This window comes from Quercus robur, chromosome 4 (assembly GCF_932294415.1).
Source record: "Quercus robur chromosome 4, dhQueRobu3.1, whole genome shotgun sequence".
Taxonomy (NCBI): Eukaryota; Viridiplantae; Streptophyta; class Magnoliopsida; order Fagales; family Fagaceae; genus Quercus; species Quercus robur.
The window spans coordinates 45542506-45559479 of record NC_065537.1 but is presented as its reverse complement, the minus strand read 5'-3'; the positions used below and the strand labels follow the sequence as shown (position 1 = coordinate 45559479).

At 31.6% G+C, this 16974-nt stretch overlaps 1 protein-coding gene across 5 annotated transcripts in view; it reads right to left on the bottom strand.

The window, feature by feature from the left end:
* The window catches only part of LOC126722236 (uncharacterized), a 44143-nt gene that overhangs the window by 25680 nt on the left and 1489 nt on the right, over positions 1–16974 (bottom strand). For 2 of the 5 annotated variants that reach the window (XM_050425393.1, XM_050425398.1), the window contains exons 3-5: positions 11111–11409; positions 8732–9049; positions 8500–8651 (exon numbers count right to left, since the gene is read on the bottom strand). In XM_050425393.1, the coding sequence (XP_050281350.1) occupies positions 8500–8651; positions 8732–9042 (463 nt within the window). In that variant the 5' untranslated portion in view covers positions 9043–9049; positions 11111–11409. Of the gene's footprint in view, positions 1–8499; positions 8652–8731; positions 9050–11110; positions 11454–16974 lie in introns of those variants that run through there. The other 3 variants (XM_050425394.1, XM_050425396.1, XM_050425395.1) reach the window with 2 other exon arrangements.

Below are 16974 nucleotides of genomic sequence, written 5' to 3'. Positions count from 1 at the left end.
GACTCTCTTTTTAACTCACCAAATCATCTTTATCAATACCAGTTTGATTAGATGGCAGAAGTGTGATTTTTTTAAAAAAAAAAATTTAGAAGAAATACTGTTATCTGTAGAACAATCATGAACATCAGAAGAAATAGACTCCATCAATACCAATAAAGGAGAAGACTTTCTCGCTCTTTGGGTTAAGGCATGAACTAAGGTATTGCCTTGTATTAAAGTGTGTGAGAGAGAAGTTCCTTGCCCAAAAGTGTGTAAGAAAGTTTGAGTAGATGGAGGACATTTTTTAAATACAAATAAAAGTGCATTTTCAATTGTGTTTTGAGCAAACACTCCAAACTCCTAAATAATACATTTCCATGTAACACACTTTGTAAGTCACACTAGTTGAGATACCTTGATTGATTTTTTTTTATGTAAATGGTTTAATTTTCACAAGCAACAAACCAAATATGTTTGAATAATTCAATAAATAAAAATAAAATAAAATAAAGCAATGGTTTGTGTATACGTATTAAATTGGGCTTATAGCTTGTCATAACGATGAAGATAAAGTAAACCCAAAATTGTTAAATAATTGGGTTAAAAGCCTAAGTTATCTAATACATAGTTTTCAGAACCGAACCGGACCAGGAGATCGGACTGTGAAAATCGGGAACCGGGATGAAAACCGGTTTTTTAAGCCTAAAGAACCGGATTTTTTGTTAATTCCGTGAACCGCTAAAACCAGGGTTGGACCGCACGAACCGGTGAGAACCGTGCGGTCCAACCCCTTAGTAATTTTTTTTTTTTTACAATTTTATTCTACTTAATTAAATTATCCATCTCTTACAAGGAATAAAAAAAATTATAATTAAAATCCTTCAAAAATATTCAAATTTACTTCAAAAATTAATCATAAATTTTAATGTTTTCATAGTTTTTATTTTATTTTATTAACTTTCTTATTTAATTATTAAATATATGCTTGAAAATCATTAAATTTCCCTCACATATATAGATATATTGTCAATTTTGCTAGTTTTATAAATTTAATATCTATATTTAGGCTTTAATTAATTATTAGATTAATTATGACGTCATCACAGTTCGACCCCAGTTCGACCTCGGTTTGACATCAAAAACCTTGAACCTCTCCCTTTATGGTTCAATGAACGGTCTGGGTCTGAAAACCTTGATCTAATACATATAATAGAGAACTTTCTCTTTGGTATTGGCCTTGAAAGTCGCAACATGAAACTGTAACCGCTTCTTTAGGACACATTTAAAGAATGCTAATAGAATTATTGCTACTTGAACTTGTTACACTTTACGTTAGATTGCCCTAATCACTTTTTAAAGAATTTAAACTTTTGGGATATAGCAATAATGAAAGGGCTAAAGATATGGAATTATGGATGATAGAAAGAGCATTATTGGGTGTCTTTTAAACGGGAGATAATATTTTCATAATTATGTTGACTATTAAATCACCCAATATATAATACACTTTCTAGAAATTTTACAAACTCTAGCGGAGAAAATGGCCATGTACTAAAAAAAAAAAAAAAAAAAAAAAAGCTTTCATTCATTCATCCAAGATAATCTCATTTTTATTAAATCATAGTGCAAGTCAACTTAGAGTAAAGGTGGGCTGTTAGCCTTAGCCACCCACCGGTTTTCTTTTCATTTCTATGCACGTTAGATAATGTGATAAATTTTTTGCCTCTCTACGAAGAACACTCAAGCTGCACCTCCTAAACAAGTCCAAATCTCCTGTGCCACTTTTTATGTACTAGTCTATGTTACAATAATCATTACTTGTCATGTTTTCATTTTACTTTTTTTATTAAATAACTAAGGTTTAAAATGAAAAATAATCATACACATGATAAGTAATGATTAGTGGAACATAAAGTAGTACAAAAAAGTAGTACAGAGGATTTGCATTCCTCCTAAACCGCATAAGCTCACACAACTATTTTGTCTTCAAATGTTCCATAAGCTCATTCATTGTACATTTGGCAAATCGCAATAAGTTAAAGTTGAAAAATAAGTAGGGTTATTTTAATATATAGGAAAAATTAATAAGTTTATTTTAATCTTTCAATTAGAGTAATTTTTACATCAATAAATGGGTGCTGTTAACGGGTGCTGTACAACACCCGTTAATGTGATAAAATTTTAAATAAACTATTCACCTTTTTTTTAGGGATGTGAAAAAAATTGAATATGTATTACATGTATGTCAGTTTGAATGGAGAAAGTAAAAATTTGTCAATTTTCCATGCGATGGGATTTGTGATAGATCATAAATGAACCACAGCTGGTTCATTAACAGGTGTTGGCCGACACCTGTTAACAAAGTTCTCAATAAATTTAATTTATGAAATTAAATCACATTAATTACATCATTTAAAATGGATCAATTTCATGGTTCACACATTAAATGTTACAAATTTTAAATTATATCTAATATCATGTTATTTAAAATTTTAAATAATGAAACAGTTTATATAACAACAAATATACGAGAATCTAATTATTTCTAACGAAATGTAGAGGACTTCCAAAGTTTCAATATATTAACTGCGCACAAAGTGTAATTTGTAAGATTTGTACTAAACAAAAACAACAAATGAACAAAACAATGAAGATGGTGACAATGGGAACTATTTGGACCTTAATTCCATTGTGGCACGTCACTGTCTTTTCCAATTCCTTGGATGGGAGGGACATACTTCCTAGAACGTGACCTCAAGGCTGTAATGCAATCACAACCTATTTCATATTTTCACAATCTTCCAAGCCTTTTTTCTGTAAGTTTGTCATTTTCTTGGTTATCTTTTAGCTTAATTTACACACAGAAAATAAGAGAGAGAGAGAGAGAGAGAGAGAAGTACCTGGCTCAGTACTTGAGTCATGATTGTATTCTTCTAAAGGAACTGAAGCCATACTGTCCGAAGTAAAACTAGTTTTTAAAATCCCGCGAGAGGGAGAGATACTTGACTTTTAATTAACGAATTGAATGATCAAAATTACCTGCTACTTGAAAATAACCATTTTCTTCTCTTCATTGATGATTTATTCTTTCTAAAATAGAATTATGAGAATTTTTAAATTATTTAAAAGTTCAAACTGTTGTAGATAGGTATAGTAGTTATGAAATTAAGACCTTGTGATTTGATAGAAGGGCAAATTCAGATAAAATGAATTTATAGAATTTTAAGAAACAAATAGTATTGGACATCTTTAAAATTCCTTAGATCAGCAAATCAAAATGGCATAGCTAAAAGAATGATTTGATAAATTCTTAAAATGATCGCGAGGTATGATCCAAGATTAGAACGGACAAAAGATACAGTTTCGACTTACATGTGTTTAGGAGCATAACATGGTGTTAGAGCATCCACAACAGTGGATCTAAATTTTTAGTTTTTTAGCTACACAAAAAGTCACTCTATCTATTTTACCTACATACATGTTGCAGCACTGGATCTATTTTAGTTTTCAACACAATAAAATAATATAAACATCACAATAAAATAATATAACCACTTCAATAAAATAATATATCCCACTACCTAAAAAAAATCCACAACACCATCCACAACCACCTCTACCATCAGCCGCACCCACAACCACCACCACCATCGGCCACCAGTCCACAGCAGGGAAAAAAAAAAAAAAAAAACCAACCCAAATCAATCCCACAAATCCACAACCACCTCTACCATCAGCCACACCCACAACCACCACCACCACCTCCACCACCACCGGCCACCAGTCCACAGCAGGAAAAAAAAAAAAAAAAAAACCAACCCAAATCAAACCCACAAATCCACAACCACCTCTACCATCAGCCACACCCACAACCACAACCACCACCACCACCGGCCAACAGTCCATAGTAGGGGGAAAAAAAAAAAAAAAAAAAAAAAAACCAACCCAAATTGAACCCATAGCCAGAAATCGCAAATCAGACCCAGCCATCACAAATCGAACCCACGCCGATACGACCCACCACCACCACCATCTCCACCGTGACCCTTGAAATCCAGTAACCCAAACGCTGAAACCCACCAAACCCAAATCTAGCTACCCAAACGTCGAAACCACACACCGATCTCAACCTCGATACCAACGCACACCAGAGCACAACGTTTAGAGAGTGAGGTTGAGAGAGATACCGCAGTTGAGAGAGTGAGATTGAGAGAGATGAGATGAGAGTGAATGAGATAGAGAGAGAGGTACGGTGATAGTGAATGAGAGTGAATGAGAGAGGCATTTTTTTAATAAAAAGCTGGAATAAAATAATGCTTTTTTTTTTTAACTCTCATGAACAGTGCACATCTATAGATAAATGTGCACTGTTCATGTGGAGCTAAAAAAAATGGATATAGCTCCACTGCTGGAGCATTATTTTAGTATTAGTGTAGCTAAAATATAGTATTATATTATTATACCTACACTGCTGCAAATGCTCTTAGGGTCATTATTTGTATGTGTTGAAAAATCCATTCCAAAATCGACTTTATATGTATTTTGAGTCTAAGTTTTCAGCATCCAAAAGTTTATTGTATATCCATGTTGAAGAATGAAGAAAACTGTTCAAGAAATTGCTTGAGAATTCTGAATTTTGCATCTCCATTGCACGTGGAAGAGACAGGCATACTGAGAAGTTGTTACAACTTTATGTGCCTAAGGTTTTCTACTGAGCTACTACCATTTTTATTGGACCATGTTACTATGAAGAACTTTGCACAAATCAACTGCATCAATCAAGGAATGTTGTAAGATTCAGCCACACATTGGTAGATTCGTGTACATTGAAGAAGTTAGCTAAAAAGAGTAGTACAACTAAGTTAGATATGGGCTTGAATAGGTCAGTAGGTTCAACTATAGGTAGTTAGGTACTTTAGGATCAGGTAATATATCTTGTACTCGTAAACTCAATATTTGTTAGTGGATTATTCAAGGAGTGGTGACCTAAATATCACACATTGAGGTTATTTTTGCAAAGGTTTTCCTATCGTAACCATATTGCTTACGTCAAACATATTTTCTACTACACTTAACTCTAGACTAGCAAAGTAGTTGTACCTTCAATTGGACATTGCATGTAACATGACCAATAAATCAACATGAAATAGGAACACCCAAGAAGAATGGAAATATCTAGTTTTTTTTTTTTTTTTTCTTTACCTAGAGAAGAACATGTTAATTAAGTTGGGAAGAACTATCCTATCCACATCCATCTCCAACATCTCTTATTCATAAAAATATTTTCATTATCATCACTAGAAAGAAGTTCTAGTGAAATACTATGGTAAATGGGAAGTATACAAGATCTCAATGATTCAACTAGAGAATATCAATAATCAAATGTGTTTTTTTCCTGTTTGAGGACCTATAGAATATAAAGAAATGTTATCAACAAAGAGATCAAGGCAATTGAGAAGAATGATAAATGGAAGTAACAGCTTTGTTGTATGGAAGAAAGGCTATTAATGTACAATGGTGTATAAGATGAAGAAGAGTGAAAAAAAAAAAAAAAAAAAAAAAAAAAAAAAAAAAAAAAGGCAGAAAGGTACAAACCAAGAATGGTACACCCAACATTGGGTATTAATTGGGATGAGATATTTGCCATAGTTTCTTGTTTGGAAATTATACCACTAACAATTACTAGAATAGTGTAAAATAAATATATAGATATCAAATATATGATAAATATACTTTTTGAATACTTATTTTGCAAAAGAAGTGTGTTATGTATATTTAGACCCCTGTAAACTCAGATTGTTAACCTAATTAATTAACTAAGTTGTTACTTAGGTTTATTGTGCAGATCTAAATTAAACAGTAACAATCATTTCACATAAAGTGAAAAGTAAATAAGACAAGCGATATGATGACTCAAGAAAACCAATGAAACCGTCCGATTCGAAGGTAAAAAACTTAGAGAGGATTTAACCGAAACAATCCACAAGGCAACCATTCACTAACAAAATGGAAGTGTTTACGATAGATTTAACCCTAAATCTAACGCTACCTCTTGTAGTACTTACTCACGCAACCACACACATCTCCAAATCCACGAACTCTTCTATTCTGAATTTGTTGAACACAAACACTCCAATTTTTTACTTTGAGATCTCACTCAAAAGTTTAGATCATCAGCAGTAGTGGATCTTGTTTACAGAAATTTCAGATCTACCGGTTCTATTGATGTGTAAAAGGAATTTCGGTAGTGACTTTGAAATGAGAAGGCACAGTACTTTTTAGATCTCAAAAGAGCACCTCCAAAGTTATAACAAAACGTGTATTAGGGTTTCTCTTAAATACTTAGTGAAATATATCTGAAACCCTAGTCACTTTATGAGCTTAACGAGCTGTTGGGCCTTAATTAAATTCTACATTAAATTTTGCAGATTTGTATTTCGATCGATCGAACCTAGCATGTTTTGAATTCCTTGAACTTGTAGATTCCTTGTTCTTGTGTTCTAATTTGTAACACCTTGAGTTTTATCTAATATACCCTATAGACTTAGTAATCTATATCTAGACAAGTTTGTGTTCACGATTTGCCAATTATTCTAAACTTTTAGAACCTAGAAATTGTTTTTCTACTTTGTTACCATGGGCTATACTCTCAAAAGGAATTAAGAGTTCACAATTATTTACAATGAGAAACAAGAGAAATATTCTAAAGGAACACAATCAACAGAAATAGTACGAAAGCTTTAACAAATAATAGAAATATCCACCAAATTTCAAGAAGTTATAGAGGATAGCTTAGGCTAAGAATTTTCATATAGGGTAGGAAGGTTGAAGAACAACCTCAGTGGTGGAAATTAGGTCTTTTTACACACCCTCATGACTCTCTCTTTTTAAGTCAGCAAATCATCTTCGTCAATCCTAGTTTGAGTAGATGGCAGACATTTTCTTTTTCTTTTTCTTTTTCTTTTTCTTTTTTTCTTTTTTAGAAGAAAGACTGTTATCTGTTTTATTTCATAGAAGTAAAATCTTTCGTAAAACAATCATGAAAGTCAGAAGAAACAGACTCCATTAATACCAATAAAGGAGATGACTTTCTCGCTATCTAGGCTAAGGCATTGCCTTGTCAAAAAGTGTGTGAGAAAGAAGTGCCTTGCCAGAAAGTGTGTGAAAAAGTTTGAGAAGATGGAGGACATTTTTGAAATACAAATAAAAGTGCACTTTCAGTTGTGTTTTAAGCAAACACTCCAAACTCCTAAATAATACATTTCCATGTAACATACTTTGTAAGTCACATGAGTTGAGATATCTTGATTGATTGTTTATATATATATATATATATATATGTAAATGGTTTAACTTGACAAGCAACGAACCAAATATGTTCGAATAATTCAATAAATAAAAATAAAATAAAATAAGCAATGGTTTGTGTATGCAACTGGGCTTATAGCCTATCATAACGATGAAGATAAAGTAATCCCGAAATTGTAAAATAGTTTGGTTCAAAGCCTGAGTTATCTAACACGTACAATGGAGGACATTTTCTTTGTTATTGGCCTCAAAAGTCACAACATGAAACCAAATGCACTTATTAGGACACATTTGAAGATTGCTAATAGAATTATTGCTAATTGAACTTTTTACACTTAACGTTAGATTGCCTTATTCACTTTTTAAAGAATTTAAACTTTTGCGAGATAGCGATAATGAAAGGGTTAAAGATATGGAACTATGGATGATAGAAATAGTATTGTTGGGTTTGTCTTTTAAACGGGAGATAATATTCTCACTATAATATTGACTATTAAATCTCCCAATATTTAATACACTTCCTAGAAATTTTAAGAAATTTTAGGGGAGAAAAAATGCCCCTATACTTAAAAAATAAATGCTTTCATTCTTTCTTTTAAGATAATCTCGTGTTTATTAAATTATAGCACAACTCAGCTAGGAGTAAAGGTGGGCAGTTAAACTTTGCCACCCACGGGTTTTCCATTCAATGCATGCTGTCTAGCTAGATAATGTGATACATTGTTTGCCTCTCTACGTAGAGCACTGAAGCTACACCTCCTAAACTACATAAGCTCGCACGACTAATTTGTCTTCAAATTTTCCATATATAAGCTCATCCACTGTACGGTTCGCAATAAGTTAAATTTAAACTTGAAATCCAAATAGGGTTTTTCTTTTAATATATACGAAAAATTAATAAGGTTATTTTAATCTTTCAATTAGTTGAATTTTTACATCAATAAATTTAATTTATGTAAATCACATGATCAATTACATCATTTAAAATTGATCAATTTCACATTTCACACATTAAATATTACAAATTTTATAGTATATTTAATATCACATTATTTAAAATTTTAAATAATGAAACAGTTTATATAACAATAAATTTACGAGAATCTTTTTTTTTTTTTTTTTTTGAGAAACACGAGAATCTAATTATATAACAGTTTATCTTTCAGCCTATTTTTCACACACAAAATAAAAGAAACTGAGAGAGAGAGATACCTGGCTTAGTGCTTGAGTCAAGCTCGTATTCTTCTAAAGGAACTGAAGCCATACGGTCCAAAGTAATCTCCCCAATATCAGATGAAATCTGGCTCGTACCTGACTCAGTACTTGAGTCAAGATTGTCTTCTTCTAAAGGAACTGAAGCCATGCTGTCCGAAGTAAAACCGGTTTTTAAAATCACGTGAGAGAGAGATACTTGACTTTTAACGAATTGAATGATCTAAATTACCTGCTACTTGGGTCAGGACCTTTAGGTTTGTACTTTTCTGCCAACGTTTCCCAAGCATTTCTGGCCGAAGTAATCTCCATAATATCAAAAAATGTGTCCGGCCCGCATGAATTTTGGATCCCATATAAAGCCATGGCGTTCATCTTGCTGCAAGCCTTAAAAGCAGCTTCATTTGCTGGTGTAGGAGGTTCGTTCGTTGCTTCTACAATGTCCCAAAGATCTTGAGCCATCAAATATGTCTTCACCCGAACACTCCATTTCAAATAGTTGTCTTCGCCATTAAGAACTTCTAGAACAGGCTTTGTTTCCATGTTTGATCTGTCAATATAACCAAATTGTGTCTGAAAGAAAATAAATGAAGATTTGGCTATATCGTATATGCTACGAATTCCTTGAGAACTATGTGTGTTTCTGTAACAATAACCAGGGACGAACCAGGATTTTGATTGAGGGGGCCGAAGTTTGAAAAAAAGAAATCAATGCAACTTAGCATGGTGTTAACAAATTATCATGGCATTAATATAAACTTTCTAAAATTTTGTTTGATAATAATTTTGTAGTCAGTATCGACAATTTTTGGAATTGAGATGTCGAAATGTTTAGAGATTGGGATACATGGATATTAGTGGTTGGCAGTACTGCATCGATCACTAGCATTGAATTTTAAATAATTTAAATTTTTTCTTTTGAAAAATTCAAATATTAAAATATGAGAGATGATATCTCCACAACATTTTTACAACAAATTCTAAGCAGTAAGTTAGTATTGATTGTTATTGTTAGAGCAAAAAAATAATCTTAGTGTTAGATTTAAATTTGAACCAATAATAACTAATTGATTATGATTTGTTGTGAAAATATTATAAAAATATTATAGATATAACATATCTCTTAAAATATTGGATAAATTTCATTAACTACCTGAGGATTGGACACTTCAAAACTTTTTAAAATTACCCAATTAATATTTCTTAAAAATACATATTTACCCCTGATTTTAACAGATGTGGATTACAGAAAACAAACAAAATGCACCTCAAGTAAGATAAGTGATACTTTTCAAATTATGGGTAGATAAAGTAATTTTTATCCAAATCATAAGTAGGTTTAGTGTAATTACCTTTTTTTTTTTTTTATGCATATGTAAGCCTCAGGTCAATATTTTAATTAAATATTAATTCTTCCTCTTTGCAGTAAAACCAAAACAAAAACACCAAAGACTTCCTTGTCACTATCGTCCCATTTCTGTGAATTACAACCAAAACAGAAAAAATGACCCCAACAGCACATCAAATCCATATTAACCCAACCAAATCCGACACCAAACTTCAAACCCAACACCAGATCACGGTGTCGCTTATCTGCAAGGGAGGAGAGAGAGAGTTCAATGGAGCTCTATGCACTCTAATCTCTGAAACCATTTCTCATGGATTTCAGCCACCAATCCTCCACTGTAGCTTTGTTTGATTAGATGTGGGTTTGTTGGATCTGATTCAATTCGGTTTTTGATGCGGGTTTGTTGGATTTGAGTTTCTTGGTGTGCTTCGGAACCGGTGGTGGTCGATTTTTGGTGGGCTTCGGAACTAGTGGTGGCTGCATGAGAGAGGAGAGAGCAAGCACAAAAGAGAGAGAAAGCTAGCAGAGGAGAGAGGGAGAGTCAGAGACAAAAGATTAAAAAAAATTGTTTAGCTTTGGCGAGGAGTAATGGCTCGCTACTTTCTGGCGTGTCACTGCACATTGTTAAATTTTTTGGGTTACACTTTGGTAAGTTTGCTGCGTGAGTTTTTGTGTATTTTTAGCCATAATTTTAGCATCAAACAACTTTAGCTAGTCTGATGGGAATGCTCTAAAAAAAGCGGTTTATAGTGACAGAGCGTTAAAATATATTTGATATGGCACATATAATGTAGATATATTTTTGGTATTTGGGGTGTTAAAATGTTAGATTTGGTATTTGGTTATTTTAGCACTGAATGCTCTAAATTTAAAATAGAGTATCTATTTGAAGACTTCATAGTTTAAAATGAAGATTCGCCATCTTCATAAATTTAAGATTTGTAAAATATGAACAATAAAATAAAAGTAGCGGTTTTTAATTCTTTTCTTCTCACTCTTTTCACCAAATTATGTTTTTTATTTTTAAGCAAATGAATACTTTTATTTCATGAACTAACAAAACAAATCTTATTAATGAAAGATAATATATGCATCACAATAACACCTCACAAATTCACAATGATTGTCATTCTATCCCGGGTGCACAAAACTTTAGTGAATAGTCGCATTTTACTCTAAAAATGACAATAACAAAGTTTAAACTTCACGACACTGCCAATGACGCAGGGTAAAAATTTGATATGAAAATGATGTAATACTTACAGGGCGAGACTGGCTGTCTTCCAAACAAAAGCTGCTTCCGTAAATTCCACTATGCAGTAGCGGTCACAGATAAACGAACTTGAAAGAAATGATTAGAACCCTTTTGCCTTAGATCAAGTGGTTCCTAAAATTAACAGTCACGTAGACGAAGACTTGGATAGATATTTTTAAGGTCACTGAAAGTCTAAAACAGGTTTTTTATTTTTTATTTTAACCTTCAAAAGAGTCATTTAGTTCTTCGTTGACGAATCCTGAGGGTAGTTCTTCACCCTAACTTCATATCCTCAACTACTCCGTACCTAATATAATAAATGATTGCAGCTGTCAAGTACCAAGTTGCACGGACATGACACGACACGGACACGAAGATACGGCAATTTTTGAAAAATAAGAACACGACACGACGGTTAAATAATTAATTAAATTTTATATTTAGGCATATTTTTAGACAAAATACATTTATGTTTAGAATTTAAATTATATAAGAACTACAAATAAATAAACTAACACCCAAAGTACTACAATAATACACAAAATCTTCAAGCACTTTCAGTATTCATTTTAGTAAAATTACCTACAATATTTAACTTTAATAAATAAATAAAACTATAGCAGGACACAAAAACAAATTTATAAGTTATAACTAATATTTAAAATATATATATATATATATATATATTTATATAAAAAGGGACAGAGGGCACACAGGCCACAGCAGAAGTTAAAAAAAAAAAACACAAAAAAAAAAAAACAAAACGCGTTATAATAAGTAACTAACAGTACATTCAAGTTAATATCGGAAAGTAAGAAAGAAGAAGAAAAAAAAAAACATAGAGAAAACAGAGAAGAGATCGGTCCGCGCCGAGAGAGAGAGAGATCGGAAGGGACGGAGGACAGAGGGCACGGCGTCGACGTCGGAGCTCGCCGATCGGCCCGATCTAACTCTGGCGAGGGACAGAGGGCAGCGGTAGTGACAGTGTGGGTTGAGAAGAACTAAGATGTGGTTTCAATTTTCAGTCTAAGAGACTCTAAACTTGCTATATTATTTTAGGATTATCACAAAATCAATGGTATTGGTAAGTTCACCGATCAAAATCTGTGATTTTTTTTTTTTCTCTGCTGGCGTGTCGGCGCCGTCAGAACCGCATCGACGCCATGTTGGAGCCGCGTCGGCACCGTTTCGGAGCCAAGTCAGAGAAGCAAAAAAAAAAAAAAAAAAGGGACACCGTCGGACACCGGAATCTGGCGCGTCGTCCCCGTTCCGGTGTCCGACACGTGTCAAATGCGGACACGACGCCAAAAATGGCGTGTCCGTGCAACCTAGGTCAGGTACCTACAAGCAATTATAGAGAAGTAATATTTAGGCACACTCATTCCTATGCTCAAGTTGTGTATCAATTAATTTCAGCATTTTCAAGTAAATACGATGGATCGAAGTAGAATTGCTGAAATTTAATCAAGAGTTGACAAATTGCAGTGAAATTTTTTCACATAAAAAAAAATAATAAAAACAACATTGATAAGAAAAGCGTACAATATCTTGCAAGACAAACATAAAATATTTCAATAATAAATACAAACCTCACCGCACGTACTTTGTGCGTATAATGAGACTATTTAAATAGTTTTTTTTAATAAGAACTTGGGGTAATTTTTTTTAAAGGAACATGGGGTAATTTAGGTTTTGTAAATGGGGTAGTGAGAAGTTTTATAGAATATAGGATGGTTTTCTAAACATGGGTAAGTTATTTGTTTTTAATTTTTATCAATTTATAGCTTTAACCTCATTTTTATGTTTTAGGAATAAAGATAAGTTAATTAATATATAGAGAAGAGACTATTAATTTTGGGAGAAATATTTAGGTGTAAAATTATATTAACATTGGTAAATATTTTTCTAAATAAATAATGGTTTTGTTAAAACTTAAAAGTATACAAAATTATATATGAATATAAAACCTTAAACCCCGTTTTCATAAAACTTTAAAAACATAACCTTTTTTATTTGATAATTTTTTTAGGTTAATTTCTTTTAATTTGAGCTTAATTTGACATAAAAACACTTCTAAAATGTTATATCTTTTTTTCTTAGTAAATATTGATAGCTATCAAATTATTATATATTTAAATTTATTGTTTTATAATTATATATTCATTAATTAAATTATTTATTACGTCACTAATTTAACCATCAATCCGACCCCAATCAGACCTAAAAATCGATAACCAATCCCTTTTACGATTCTTTGACCGATTCAGTTTTTAAAATCATGGTTGCAATACTAGCATTAAATTTTAAATAATTTGAATATTTTCTTTTGAAAAATTCACATAAAATAAATAATTTGTTTTCAAAAGGTAACATATTGTAGTTGATTTTCTCTTAATTTACGAATCAAATAATAATTTTATATTGATTATCTAATTATTTGTCCAATAATATTCTACCAAAAAGACTAATTATTGTTAAAATGTAAAGAATAATACAAGAATGTGGGCAGTGTGCAAAAATTGCACTAATTATTCTCAAATCAAAACTTCTAATTTTTCTCATTATTACGTAACTAATTATGTGTGATATTATGCAACTAGAAAAATGCTATAAGTTACTACAAATTTTACCTTAAAAAACTTATAAACTTTTGTATCAATTTATTTGATGGGTCAAGGGCACACATTAAGCTATCCATTTTTGGAAACATTTTCACAGAAATTAAAAAAACTATCAATACTTTTTCAATTACCGAGAAATATTTTTCCAAAAATGAAAATTATTATATGCCCTTAGAGCACACATTAGCAAAATCCTTATTTGATTGGTGTAGCTTTAATAAAATAATATATTATTAGTGTATTAATTACCTTTTTTCATTGGTGACGCATGAATTTGTAAGACTCATATAACAAAACTTGTAACATCTCTAACATCACTCATGAAACTAATTATTCATCCTTACAATTAATTTATTTATTCACATAATGCAATGAATTTTTATGTCATATAAAATTATTTATTAATCAAACAAAACTACATAAATTACCTATGACCCAATCACTCAACTTTATTAATTAAAAATTATTCAACCACAGACCCACTATTATAAGAACTAAGGAAGGTACAAAGACACCCAGACAAAATCACAATAAAGTACTTAAGTCACAAAAACGGTAAAAGTTGAGCTAGATGAGATCAGAGTGCAAAAGGGAGAAACCATATAACTAGATCAAATCTAAGACAGAGTGAGAGCCAGAGAAGCAAAGAGAACAAAAGAAGAGACGAAATACTAGTTGTTAGAGATAAATCACGTTAAATATGCAGAAATAGGTGCAAAAATAAAAGCATAAAATAGAAAAACCCAAAAGCACGGGGGTTAATATATTGTACAAAAAAGTAGGATGGGCTTGATTCTATACTATTAGATTAATATATCTCTAACACCAATTATAGGGTGGCAACACGACGAGGACCATTGGCCTGCTGGCGGCAATGGTGTGGCCTCATCTTGTGGAAACAAAATAAAAGAAAAGAAAAGGGTGGCGTGGAGAGAAACAAACCAAAGTTACGAAAAAAAAAATCAACTGTATGGACAAAATCACAAATTCAACGACCAACAAACAATCCCTTACAATATGAAAAAAATCAAAAGAGAAAAATGACGGGTTACTGACGTACTTTCCCCAAGATCCAAACACGCAATTGTATAGATACTAAAAAGGAACTGGTGGCAATAAGATAGAACATGAACTCTTGAAGATTGAGAGAGAATTAGTGTGGAAAAAAAAAAAAAAAAGTGAGCCAATGCGAGAGAATTAGGATCAGTTTGATAAAAGAGTATGAGTAATATTGTTTAACAATTCTATTTAAATCGTTTAACAATTCTACCGAACAGAGCCTTAACAGTGGATGGGAGAGAACATAAACAAAGGGGGAAAAAGCTGGTCCAGAGAGAACCAATGAAGACAGGTTTAAAAAAAAGGGTTGGCATGCATGATGGCGAAGAAAGTGGGAAAAACGTGGGCCGTAAAAATAATTTTTTTTAAAAAAAGGCTGACACACATGTAAAAAACGCGTGGGTCGTAAAAATAAAATTAAAAAAAAAAAAGACTGACACGCATGGCATTCCACTTTTTTTTGTTTTTAAAAACACATATTTGAGAAAATGACATTCTGACCCAATTTCAAAACTTTTAAAAAAAAAAATAACACTCTTTTTGTTTATATTGGTAATAATATATTCTAATTTTTTATAAATTACTTTTACCAAAGTTTAACTATATTTAATTTTAAAAACTAATAAATTTAAAAAAAAATGCAAAATATATCAAGCTTTTGGCTTGAAAATTTCGCAATCCTTTGGAAAAAAACAATGGATTTAATTTTGGAAAGATGACCTTTAGCAAAGGACATTTTAGTATATAATATTTTTAATATTAAATTAATAGAGTTTTGTAAAAATAAATGTGGGGAAAATATTTTTCCCATAAAGTGGGTTTGAATGGAGTTAAAAGAAAGGTGATGAAAAATAAAGGAAAAAAAAGTAAGGAAAATATAATAACAGCAGTTTTTTGGTTGAAGAGGGAATATTAGAAAAATTTTGGAAGGCATGGCGTTTTTCCACCAAAATATTGTGTCCGTTTGGATTGAACTTATTGTTACTGAAACTGAAAATTAAAAACATTGTAACAAAATAATTTTTAAATGTGTGAATAGTGTCGTGGGATCCATGAACAGTGCGTGATCAGTACATGAACAGTGTTTTTTGTCCCCTGTACAGTAAAATCATGTGATTTTACTGTTCATGCGCAAGAGAAAAAAAGGCTTGAAAACGCCACTTTCAACCCAACCCAAACAGGTACATTGTACCCCTTTGGATTTGGCGTTTTGCATGTCTACATTTGGAAAATCATGTTTCGTTCTTTTTTTTTTTTTTTGGGTTTCAACCGCATTATTTGACCAAGTCAACTGTAAACAGTGCACGGGTGCACTGTTCACAGGTTTCACAAATTCCACTTTTCAACTACTTTTTCATTAAAAATTAATCATACGACACTATTCACACATTTAAAAATTATTTCGTTACAGTATTTTCAGTTTCAGTAAAAATAAATTCAATCCAAACAGACCTTATTTCCCTAAATTTGGAAGAAAAGTAAGGAGTACAAAATCTCTAGACAAAAATGTCCTCCTAACAACTTTCTTTTGTTCTCTTTGTTCTCTTCATTTTCCTATTTATGTTTTCCTCAATTTCTTCTACTACTTTTCGTTGATCCTTCTTCTTCTTCTTCTTTTGTTCTTTTTTGTCTTTTTCCTTCTTCTTTTGTGTGCTTGGGCTTTACACTTTATTCTTACTAATTTTGAACTCAATAATTATTGGTAAATAAAAATGTGATGTTAATAGTTGACCCAAATTAAAACTAGAAAGAATTTATCACACATTTACACATTTCCACTTTTCAGCCACTTTTTCATTAAAAATGAATCTCACGACACTATTCACACATTTAAAAATTATTTCACTACAGTGTTTTCAGTTCAGTAAAAATAAATTCAATCCAAACAAACCTTATTTCCCTAAATTGGGAAGAAAAGTAAGGAGTACAAAAGCTCTAGACAAAAATGTCCTCCTAACAACTTTCTTTTGTTCTCTTTGTTCTCTTCATTTTCGTCATTTTCCTATTTATGTTTTTCTCAATTTCTTCTACTACTTTTCGTTGATTCTTTCTTCTTCTTCTTCTTTTGTTCTTTTTTGTCTTTTTCCTTCTTCTTTTGTGTGCTTGGGCTTTACATTTTATTCTTATTAATTTTGAACTCAATAATTATTAGTAAATAAAAATGTGATATTAGTAGTTGACCCAAATTAAAA